The following is a 12,259-nucleotide window of genomic DNA, read 5'->3' on the forward strand; positions in this document are numbered from 1 at the left end:
TCACATTATCTGATTTATATGTTTAAGCCGTTGCTTTGGCTTACAATCCTGAGACCACTTTGAAGCCTGTTACATCATTACAGAGGAGAAATGGTGGTACTTCATGAGGATACGGTGTAAAAGGAGGAAGGAGAGTCAGATCAGTGTTAGAGTCAGAGGCAGACTCCAGAAGCCACACAGTGGATTAGATGAGGGGACGAAAGGAGTTAAGTCCAACTCTAGATTTCAGCTTTATCATTGGTGTGGACAATGTTTCCAATCTCTGAAATGGGAGGAGTGGGCAGGAACCAGATTAGGGGACAGAGGGAAGTAAGTGCTCTGTTTTGAACACGCTGCATTGAAATCCCTGTTTAGATAGCTAAATGGATGTGTCAAGTCGGTAACTGGATGTTGGAGTATGGTCTAGAGTACAGGGTGAGAAAAATATATTTGGGAGCATTTGGTAACTAACAATATATTTGGGAGATGGTAACTGAAGCTGTGGGCTGGGACATATTGCTGGACAGACCAGATAGGGAGGAGGAGGAGATGGGGAAGAGAGAGAGAGGGCCCCAAGTCTGAGCCTGGGATGTTCCTTCCTACATGTTGAAGTTCCAAGAGGAGGAGATGCCAGCAAAGGAGAGTAAGAAGGAGGAGCCCTGGGGTGAGAGAGAAACCAGGCAGAGTGGTGTAAGTGGAGGCAAGAGACAGTGATTCAGGAAGGAGGGTAATGCCAGCTCTGTCTACTGCTGCTGAGAGTCCAGTCAGATGGGGACGAGGAGGAAACCACTGGGTTTGGCAGCTATAGGTGATGTCAGTGATTTTAACAAGAGGGGTTTGGGGAACCTGGAGAAGACCAAAGGTCAAGTGGAGTGAGCTGTGAAAAGTTTGCAAAATATGGAAGGAGAAGCAACAAATAATAGCTTGCATTGGGGAAGTTTTGTTCAAACACGAGGAGAGACGTAGGCCAGTATCTAGAAAGAAGTGTGGGGTCCAGAAAGGTGGGATTTTTTTTAGATATAATTAACATATAACATTATATTAGTTAGAAGTGTACAACATAATGATTTGTTACATGTATATATTGTGAGGTGATCACCACTATTATTCTAGTTAACATCCGTTACTATCCATAGTTATACATTTTTTTCTTGTGATGAGAACTTTTAAAATGTACTCTTAGCAACTTTCAAATATATGATACATTGTTGTTAACTATAATGACCATGCTGTACATTACATCCCCAGCATTTATTCATTTTATAACTGGAGTTTATACCTTTTGACCCCCTTTGCCCATTTCACCTACTCTCCAACCCCCACCTCTGGCAACCACTGGTCTGTTCTTTGTATCTATGAGTTCATGTTTGTGTTTTTTTTAGTTTTTAGATTCCACATATAAGTGAAATTTTACAGTGTTTGTCTTTCTCTGTCTGATATATTTCACTTAGCGTAATGCCCTCGGGATTCATCTATGTTGTTGCAAATGGCAGGATTTCCTTCTTTTTTAGGTTAAATAATATTTCATTGTGTGTGCGTGTGTGTGTGTGTGTGTATATATATATATATACCACATCTTTTTTATCCATTTATCCATTGATGGGCACTTAGGTTGGTTCCATGTCTTGGCTATTGTAAATAATGCTGCAGTAGACATGGGGGCGCATATATCTTTTCAAGTTAATATTTTCATTTCCTTTGGATAAATACCCAGAAGTAGAATTGCTGGATAAGAAAGATGGTTTTTGCAGTTTTTCAGCTTGTTTGTTTCTTTTCATGTTTATATGCTAAAGAAAGTAATCCAAGAGAGAAATATAGATCATGCACAAGGAAGGGAGAATAAGGTAGAGAGCAAAGTCCTTGAAAAGGAGAAAGGAAACAGAATCTGGTCCACATGTGTGCTAGATGTTGAGGGTGGTACCTTCAAGGACCAGATGGTGAAGAGATAGTCTCAAGAGTTTCACAATATAATAGGAAAGGTAAACATGTGAAATAAATATAGACATCTAAAGCATTCACCGCCACCCCCTTCTGATTGTACAGTCGATTACACAGATCAGTATAGCTTTAGGGGCTCCAGAGGGCAGGTTGGTGGTTCTGAAATGTGGATGAAGGAAGCTGGATTAAACTGGACCTTGTGGTTATGGAGTTGGGTCGGATGGAGAGGAGGGGAGGGCAGCATTAAAAAGGTGGAGAGGGGGGCTGGAATACTTGAGCATGACGCAAGCTGGCAGATCCTGTTTGATGTTTATTTATAGGTTCTTGATGCTTCGAATAATCAGATAAAATGTCTGTTCCTTTTAAGCACCATTTTGAAGCATGATAAGGTGTTCTATGAGTAATTGCTCCTGTTGATCCCAGCAGGATAAAATCTCTCTGAGCATTCAGGTTCCTTTGACTAGATTTTGAAAACATGCTGAGAGAAGCTGAAGGAGTCCCAGCACAGTTTTGGCCATTCTTTCACGATATTTTCTGACCAGCTTAGTTCCTAGCTCCGTGACCTTGAACAGTTTATTCAGTGGCTCTGTAATTCAGTTTCTCCATCTCTGCATGAAGAAAATTAGATTGTTGTAAGGATTGAATGAGTTAATCCCCTAAAGCGGTGCCTGGCACATAATGTGAGCTGTAATTACTATTACAAAAATAGCACATTTTCATTTAAAAAAAATCTAAAACATATAGACGAAAATATAGAAGTCATGTATAATTCCACTACCCTCTGTCAGTCACTCTTAATCTTTTCATCTTTCCAGTCTTTTTCCAGTATGTGTATATTTTACTCTGCATGCTCTTTTGTGCTTTGTTTTTTAAGATTTAACCTGTTTTGTCACAGACATCTACCCAGGTCATTAAACAGTGTTTAAAACTTATTTTAATGCCTTTATAGTCATTCATCAGTTATAAAATTTTAAATCATTGGTATTGCTTCAGTTACTCTTATCTGAGACTGCAAATGATTGTTGCTGTGCTGGTAATTATAGCAACTGAGAAAGAAGGGAGGGAGAAAAATGAAAAATGTCAGTAGGGGGGCAGAGTGTATTTACTTCTTAAATTTTGAAAGGCAAACATGTACCAAAGGATGTACTCCATAAAGACTTCCTGTTTCCTGAAGTTGAAGCTATATGATTTACATCTATTTTGCTTTCACTCAGAAATATAGCTCTTTTTTTAATTAAGGAGGATATCAGATTGACAGAAATAGTTAAAATAATTATAATTAAATTCTAAATATATTATTATGTATTTGTGTATAATGAATGTATAATATATAAATAAATTATATAAATATATAATGTATAAATATAAATTATAATTAAAACATAGTGTTTTCATGAGTGTGGGGGATGAGCATTTTGAGATATTGCTATTCTACACATCTTTCTGCAGAGATGTTAAAAAATGGAAAAAATAAATATATCTTTAATAGTGGAATGATAAAATTATGGTGAATCCACACAAATAAATTTGGTGCAGCCATTAGAAAACTATAAAGTACGTGGCTATTTATTGACATGGAAAGGTATTTCACAATGTATTAAGTGGGGGGAAAAAGCAATAATTGAACAGTACTATAGCATCTTTTAAAAATATGTTTATTACTTATATATGTAGACTGGGATAAACTTTAGAAGGATATGTTCCAAGATTTCTGGGTGGTGATAGTCAAATGATTTTTTTCTTTAATTTTTGCTATTGTGCATTTTATGGGTCTTTTCCTACATGGAAGTATTAAATTGGATACGTTTTAAAAATGGAAAGGGAATAGCTTTTACAGTCAAGACAGGAGGTTCATTTTGGGGACATTTCCGGCCGTATCCCATCGCTAGAGTAGAGTGGAGATCATTCACATTGGACTCCTTCACTCAGTGTGGGAGGCATTATAGAAATAGTTAGCATTTAGGCAGGTAAATATTAAATGAACAGATAGACAGTAATTGCAAGGGCTGAAACCTGTGCCTCTGTCAGATGGGAACCTACATAAAAAACTGAAAGTGATGGTTTGATAAATACAAGAAAAATGTTAACCTGAGACAGGAGTGTTTTTTCCTAAGCAGCAGGTGCAAAGCAGATGACTACAGGGAAGAGACAGGAGAGGAGAGGGAGGGAAGAATGACCCTGAGGGGAGGGAGGACAACTTGCTGGCGTAGACAGGGAGATTTGATCTGCCACCCTCTGCAAGAGCTACTCTGACACCTGAGAAGGAAGGTGACACGGAGATTTCACAAGGGTTGGACAGGTGTGCGAAAACTAGCAAAAGTCTTCTTATTCAGGGCACACAAACCTTTTTGGTCTTTTACATTTCTCTGAAAATCAGCTGGAAAAAAGTAGCAAAAGAGAATGAAAAAAAGAATGGCTTTCTAAATACAGGTAATCAGAGAAGATTTTTTTTTCCTAATGATTTAAATATTTGGAATCAGATAAAAAATAGCTGTTTTTCTCCCCTCTTTCTGGCCACTTGGAGAGCGTCTGTGATAACTTCTGTGGGACTTTTGCCACACTTCCTCATCTCAGGATTCCAGTAAAATTCATCTCCCGCAGGTTACCATGACTATCTGGTAACTGAGTCTCCTGGTTTTTCCTCGGTGTTTCCCCTGCTCAGCTTCTCCCACCTCCTCGTTGTGGTTAAAACTTTCTCCTTGTCTATCATCTATTTTCAGTGGTTTGGTGTTTGTTTTGCTCTCTTTTTTCCTGCTCCCCCAGTTAATCCTGCACAGTTGATTTTCCCAATCGCCACTCTCAATACCTAGACATAGAGTCCAAACACTGCAGCCCTGGTATTCCAGATCGCACCCTGTGTTTCTAGACTTGCCTTCCACTTCCGCCGTCCAGCATGCTGCTCTTCTCTGGTCCATTCCCTGTCCCCAGACAAGCTCTGCCATTCCCTAGTTCCATTCATTCATTCCACCAGAAGTTAAAGGCCTGCCATGAACAGGGCATGACACTCAGCCCTCAGGGGAATTCAGACCTGCACAGCACATGAAGGTCATGTTGCCTGGGGGAATTATGGGCCAAAAGTTCAAAAAGCAGTAGTGCAAACCCTATGGTGACTGCTTTCAAGTTGTGACCTTATGCAAATTACTTAACCTCTTGGTTCCTCAATTTTCTTATCTGTATTTGGACATAACTCACCTCTTACTGAGGTTCATTTATTATAATGATTAAATGCTATAAAGTGCCTAGCCAACTGCTAGGCAAATATTAAGTACTCAAAAATTGGTAGTTCCCTTCCTAACCTCGCCTCCGTTCTCAAAGAATTTATAATTTTCTAGAATATAATGATGGTATAAGTGACATGAGTAGTATAAACAAGAATACTGGGAGTTCAGAGAAGACAGTGCAGAAAAGTGACTGGGCTGATCTTAAAAGATAGAATGTGGCGAAAAGACTGGATAGGAGTTGCCTATGAGAATAAGTAATGCAACTAAAGGTATAAACATGGGAAAAGACCGGGAAGGGAAAGCCCTCACCAACTTTAGATCTTTATTGAAAGTCCCCATCTTGGTGGAGCCTTCCTTGCCACACTACTTAAAATTACATCTCACTGCATTACCATCCCTTCCTATGCCCGTACCCTGCCCTGTTTTCTCATTTTACTCACCACCATATCATGTATTTATTTATCTTGTCTATTGTTTATGTCCTCAAAAGAATGTAAACTCCGCAAGGGCAGGGGCATGCGTGTATTTTCTTCACTGCTGTATTCCTACTACCTAGTGGAGTGTGCACCAGTGAGTATGTTCAACTCTCTGACTTGGGGTCATAGGATGTGAAAGTGCAGGAAGTTCTGGCAGATGGAGCTAGAAAATCAGGTTGGAAATCTTGAAAGCCTGTAAATAGCAGATTTTTAATTTACAGAGTAGAGACTCATATATCATCTAAGTTTTGTTAACGGGAAAGGTATGTTATAGGAAAATTAATCTGACATAGTTGAAGTCCAATAGATGTCCAAGGGAAGACAAGATAAGAATCTATTGTGGTAGTCTGGGAACTGGGTGAAGAAAGCCTACACTAGGTGTTAGTTATAGAAATAAATAAGAAAGGACGGCAAACATTCCAGCAGAGTTACCTAAACATGACTGTTTCAACATCAATAAAAGGCTGGAAAAACATATTATAGTCACAGAAAGGAACACTAGGCAGCCATCCAAGAGACTTAAGTAAATGTATATATTCTAAATGTATTGACAGGCACTCACTGCAAAGAGTACATATAGTGCGATTCCATTGTATAAATATGTACACAAATATATACGTTAATATGTTAAATTTATCTGAAAATACACACCAGACTAACTTGTGCAAAATGGCATTAGGGAAGATACCCACTGGTGTTTACTATTATATTGCACAATTCTGTGCTATTTGGTTACTTTTCTATAAGCATTTATTATTTTATATTAAAATATTTTTAAATAGATAATTTAAATAGCTAGAGTTAAATATGTTTCATCAAAGAAATATCAAGAATATACTTCCAACCATCACAGTCATTGTAAATGTCACCTAAAATATCTTGTCATGAAATGCATAAGCATTAAAATGTGAGTACAGTTTTCTATTTTGACTAAAGATGTGATAAGTTGACAGTTAATTCAAAAGCAGTAATGAGGCAAATGCATTCGGGAGGGCGTGACCCAAAGACAGAGACCCTCTTATTCAAGAAGGAAGCCACTGCCGTGTTCTAATTTATCAAAGAGTCAGGCAGCACCTCCTAATTAATGAGTAACGAAGACATTAATAATCCACGCTGTGTAGTCTCCTGGGGAAGGGTTAAAGTTTAAAACTATGCATGTTTTACACGCACGCACATTTATTTCATAGTTTATCAACCGTTTAAAAGTATGATTGTGATGGCCAAAGTGATAAAAATGAAACTGCGTCTGGCATTAAAAACATATTGGTTTGAAGAAAGCTTTTCATAGTAGTTTTTTTTTAAAAACGATTTTCTGAAAAAACAGTCCAAGTAAAAATGTTTTGAGCCATTCACTATTTCAAAATAAGATTTCGTATGTTATTGTTTAAAAATAAAGAACATCATTCTGTGAAACAATTGTGGATACTACTTACATCTTTATTATTATTTTTTAACTCAGGTGCCAGTTCAACAGATTCTGACAGTGAAAGTTTAGCTTTCAAATCAAAACCTGGAGCTATGCCACAGTAAGTGCCTATGATTCCATCAATTTAGCAAAGAATGTCAACAGAATTGTTGGAGTATGAAGCCATGAGTGTTGAGCATTAAAGAAAAAGGTCAACTAATGTCAATCAAAGATCAAATACTTGAACTTGGAACACAGTTTTTAACTTATGAATTTGAACTTTGAAGTCTAATATATACAATGTTAGTTTCAAAGACAACTAACAGGTTATAAATGTATTAAAAGAACAGAAGTGTTCTGAGAAAATTAGTTAAATCATTACTGAAATGTGAATGGGGACCAATTTCTACATACGAATTGGAAAATATCTAATTAGACCAGAAATGGGTTTCCGTTTGGATAAAGTCTATTTCCAGTTAGATTTCATCATGAAAATCTTAAAATTTAGTTCGTACTACAAATCCGTAAAAACCCATATGGATTATTAGTAAAATATTACAATCTTAATTATTTTGCAAGAATAAAATCTACCAGAATTTTGTAGAAAACTCCATGAATATTGAGAATGTACTAATAAAGTCCTTTGATCTGCTAGTGTATACATAACAATTATATCCATTCAGCATCAAATAATCACCAAATGTTAATACTAAAGGGACCTTAACCAAATCATATACGTACTCTGTCACCAGTTATTTCAGATAAGGATCTCCAGTTTAGTGAAGTTACATGACTCTCTTGCAATTACACAGCCAGCAACTTAGCAAAACTGGGCCTAGAAACCAGGTCTTCTTATGCTTTCTCTACGCCTCACTAACTTTTGTGCACTAAGAAAAGAAAAAAAATTCCAAGACACTCTCAACTTAACCAAATTAGAAACCAGAACAAAGAACAGCTGCTCGACTTAAAATAGACAACCAAAACTTTGAATTAAATATAGAACCCTAACCCTAAAGATTTCAAATATCTGCTTACTGCTAGAGATTGGACTTTTTCCAGGTATTTTCTTTCCTCTCAGAATTTTCAAGTTCAATACTTTCGGTTCTCTGATAATTGCTGAGTTACACCCAGCTACTTTTCTATTACCCATGTGTTTATTTGCTGACGTCTAGAAGCTCCATTCTCTGCATATACTGACTACAGCTATTCTTACTGTACATCCTGGGTTCCCATTTCTGAAGCACCTACAGTTGGAGTGGATTGAGTATACAAAAAGAAACTAGGCTATTCTGTGGAAATGTTTCAAAGAATAATTCCTGCTTCAACAAAATTCTGACTGAACGATTGGCTCCCTATTTTCCAGAGCTCAAAAGAAAACAACTTCCGTTTCCTTGACGATAGGAGCATCATCTCCGAAGACAGGAGTGACCACAGCTGTGATTCAACCATTATCTGTCCCTGTTCAACAGGTAAGTGTGCCTGGGACGAGAGCCCAGAAGGAGTCAAACTCCTTAGCAAATTTCTCAGTTTAAAGACTATGGCTTTGATTCTAACTAGTACACTCCCTTGAAATATTTTCTAAGTGAAAACACAACTAGAAGAAAAGAAAATGGTGGGTAAAGTTCTTTCTTTTAATCCATTAAAAATAATCTTTAATGAAAGCCGTACCACCGATGAGTCAACGTCTGCGTTTCCATTGGGAACTTCTCTTTCTAACAGCGAATAATCTGATAAAATGGTATCTGTTTTAGCTGTGACCATTTCATTATTCCCCCACATGTGTGCCCTCTTCCATTTAGCCAAATTCATTAGCTCATTTAAAACAAATTAGAAGACAAGAAAAGTCCACATACTGATAAAATTTTTCCCCATCCTCTAAGAGCTGAACAGATAATAAGAAAAAAACAATTAAAATACCTTGACTTCACCGTGCATTTTCATCCTGTTTTTCTTTCATTGTAAGACTGCTTTATCCAAGGAAGAACAACAATACAAACTACGGGAAAGTAATTGTAGTGAGTTTACTTTGTAGACACAAACATGAAGTTAAAAAAAAAAAAAGTGAAAAATATTAAAATCTAAATGTCTCTAGATATAATATATGTAACTTTGCCTTTGTGCTATGATGAGTATCTTTAAATACAACACTCCCAGAAGGCTGCCCCCCACTCTTGATATGTAACCTCATTTCTAATTTATAAGTCTGTTTAATGAGCATCATCATGCCCTCCAGCAGCCTTTCCTGTAATCCGTTGAGCACTCATAGGCGTTTTAGTAATTACAGTGTGTGACGTATACTCTGTGATGTGTGGAATATGCAAACAGTAGAGGAAAGACATTTTAGTTCACAAAACTTTTCAAGTTTCAAGTGTTGAACCAGTACAAGTTCCTTGGAGATGGCATAGATAGTGGATATTTCCTTTAAACCCCTAGGGTAGAATTTATAGAAATATTCCTGATTACATCAGTGGATTTTTTTGGTGTTTGATATTTAAGTATTGATAGGTATTTAATGAATGCAAAGCACTGTGCTAAGCATTTCATGGCAGAAAAAAAAAATGTCCCCAGCTCCATTCCCAAACAGTTTATACACTGTACACAGGAAACAGGAAATAGACGAGTGAAACACTTGTTGAATATGACGGAATACATTAAGGTGTAACATAGAAGGCTGACAGCAGAAAGACACATGCATCTCATGTGCAAACACCATACTAATGTAAACAGTACATTCTTAAATGGTTTAAATTCTATAGGAACACTGAATGGAAGGTTATGTATCCGCTTTTATAGTTGGGAGAAGGAAGTGCTCAGAGAAACTCCATTGCTTTATTTTTATTAGCAATGTGACATAAAGGTTAATGCCCTGGAGCCAGACTGCCTGGGTTTGAATCCCAGCTTAGCATTACTAACTAAGGGACCTCGAGCAAGTGATGTAACTTCTCTGTGTCTGGTTTTTTCATCTGTAAAATGAAGATAACAATACCATCTGTCTCACAGGATTGTCATGAGGACTCAGTGTGTTAATCTTCATTTGACACTTGGAACAGTGGCTGGCACAGAGTAAATACTATATAGGAGAACATATATTCTTTTGACATAGAAAGACAGAGAAAAGTGAGACCAAGCCTTCTTATTCGCAAGCCCGTAAAAAGTCTTACAGAGATAACGAAGAAGGCCTGTACAACTCTGCCAGCGTTCTCTATGACGTCCTGTGGCGTATTTAGACATGTAATATCAGATCACCATCATCTTGGGTTAAGAAGCTAACACTTGCTTATATAGAATTGGCTAAACCCAGAGCGTTTGAAAATAAATGATTGTACACAAGGAAATATTTTCCATTCACTGCTTTAAAATTTTTGTATTTCCCCAGAGGTGAGTGCCATTCAGTAAGTGTTTTAGCACCTTTGCTTTTTTGCACAAGAAAAAAATAATCTGTCCCTTTTTTCCACATTTCCCATAATCCCTATATCAAAAAGAGGAAAAGTTACAAATAAGATAGGGAGATGTTGGATAATTTACTTTACCCTCCACTGCCAGTTACTTGTGACTTTTATTCAGTGAATCCAGACTATATTTAAAAATAAAATATAATGTCTGTGAGAGCTTTTAAAAAGACCCCTGTGGAAGTCCCACACACAGAAATCCATTTGGAAATAGCATTTAAAAGCTCATGGATCCCTAAGGAGTCAGGGAACTTTTACCTTGAATATCTTTTTGAATAGAGAAGAGTAACAGATGTGAGATGAAGTCGTTGAACAATGTCTGTGCTGTAAGACTAGACGAGCAGAGTGATATATGGCGATGCTCTCATTCACTTGTTCCATTCATGTGGAGTGATCCCAATAATGAAAAGCTCCTAAAGCCCGTCTTTTCAGCAATTTATATATGTAGAATTTGAGCCATGTGTCTTTGCTTTTTCAGGTTCACAGTCCAACTTCGTATCTCTGCCGACCTGATGGAACCCCTTCTGCCTACTTTCCTCCTGTTTTTACAAAGGTCTGACATCTGCAAGTCTCATTCTCTGTGTTTACTTTGGTCCCTAAATTCCATTCACATGTGGCTTTGTGTAGCAGTCTTAAAAATGAATGTATCAGCAGTCTGATTATCATGGTTATCTTTGGGGCTAAATAGATATTTATTGAGCAACTGCTGTGTGACTATAATCTTGTGAAGGGTCTGAGAAGTGTGGGTGTGGTCACTGACCTGAGAGAGCTTAAAATAGAGTGGGAAAGCCAAGACAGGTAGAAAAAATAAGACAAAATGCTGTGGAGGAAATTGCTTGGGAAAACCAGCAAGTTTTATAGACATTCAAAAAAACATTGAATAATTTTCAGTTTGTTCTAAGTTGCTGTGTTACATGGCCAAGCTGAATGACACCTATTTCATTGGTCAAAGGCACAACTCAGAAATGGGTCCACTTAGCACTTCTCCTTTTCCCCTGCTTTAGTTTTTGAGAAAATTATCAAACTCTATTGAATGACATTTAAAAAGGCACAAATAAATGGAGAGAGAGAGCATGCCTGTGGACTGACAGACTGTAAAGAAGTAGTGACTCCCAGATTAATCTAGGAATTTAATGCAAATTTAGCTAAAATTCCAACAGGTTCCCTATATTTGTTTATTTGTTTGATATAGAACTTGGCTATTTGATTCTAAAAGTTGCATGGAAGGAAAAATGACCAAGAAGAACCAGGGCATTCCTGAAGAAGAAAAGCAAGGTGGTGTTAGGGAAGGCATGGGATTGTCCTCTGAGATATCAAGGTTTAGTAATTGGGTAGTATGGTACTGGCACAAGGCTAGACAAATTGGTGAGTAATCAGAATAGTGTCCCAAAAGACACTCCAATAACTATAGAAACCTTCAGGTCACTGGGTAAAGAGTGAATTCTTCAGCAGAGGTGAAAAAATATTAAGCTGAACTACTGCCTCATGCTTTTCACAAAAATCAGTTCCAAGTAAACTAAAGACAAATGTGAAAAGCAAATCTATAAAACTTATGTGGAGCAGTAGAGAAAAGCATCTTGTTTGCCCTCATGTAGGGAATGATTTTTTTCTCCTAAGCCAGCCTGTTTCCAACTTTATTCAAGATCTTTCACAGAGTATTGACTGTAGGACACGGGCAACAGATGATAATAGTTGACAGCAACTTTGAAAGTCCCCTCCTGGATAGACTACTGAAAAAAGAAAAAGTCATGTAAAAACTTACCCGAAACAATGTCACTGTAGTAGCCAAGG

The 12,259-nt window shown here is 37.3% G+C and overlaps 1 protein-coding gene across 10 annotated transcripts in view; it reads left to right on the forward strand.

The window, feature by feature from the left end:
• Window positions 1–12,259, forward strand: part of PALLD (palladin, cytoskeletal associated protein) — a 383,115-nt gene that overhangs the window by 158,004 nt on the left and 212,852 nt on the right. For all 10 annotated transcript variants that reach the window (XM_070505038.1, XM_070505037.1, XM_070505039.1 and 7 more), the window contains 3 exons: window positions 7,074–7,140; window positions 8,383–8,488; window positions 10,947–11,021. In XM_070505038.1, the coding sequence (XP_070361139.1) occupies window positions 7,074–7,140; window positions 8,383–8,488; window positions 10,947–11,021 (248 nt within the window). The remainder of the gene's footprint in view (window positions 1–7,073; window positions 7,141–8,382; window positions 8,489–10,946; window positions 11,022–12,259) is intronic.

The sequence above is a fragment of the Equus asinus genome, chromosome 3 (genome assembly GCF_041296235.1).
Source record: "Equus asinus isolate D_3611 breed Donkey chromosome 3, EquAss-T2T_v2, whole genome shotgun sequence".
Taxonomy (NCBI): Eukaryota; Metazoa; Chordata; class Mammalia; order Perissodactyla; family Equidae; genus Equus; species Equus asinus.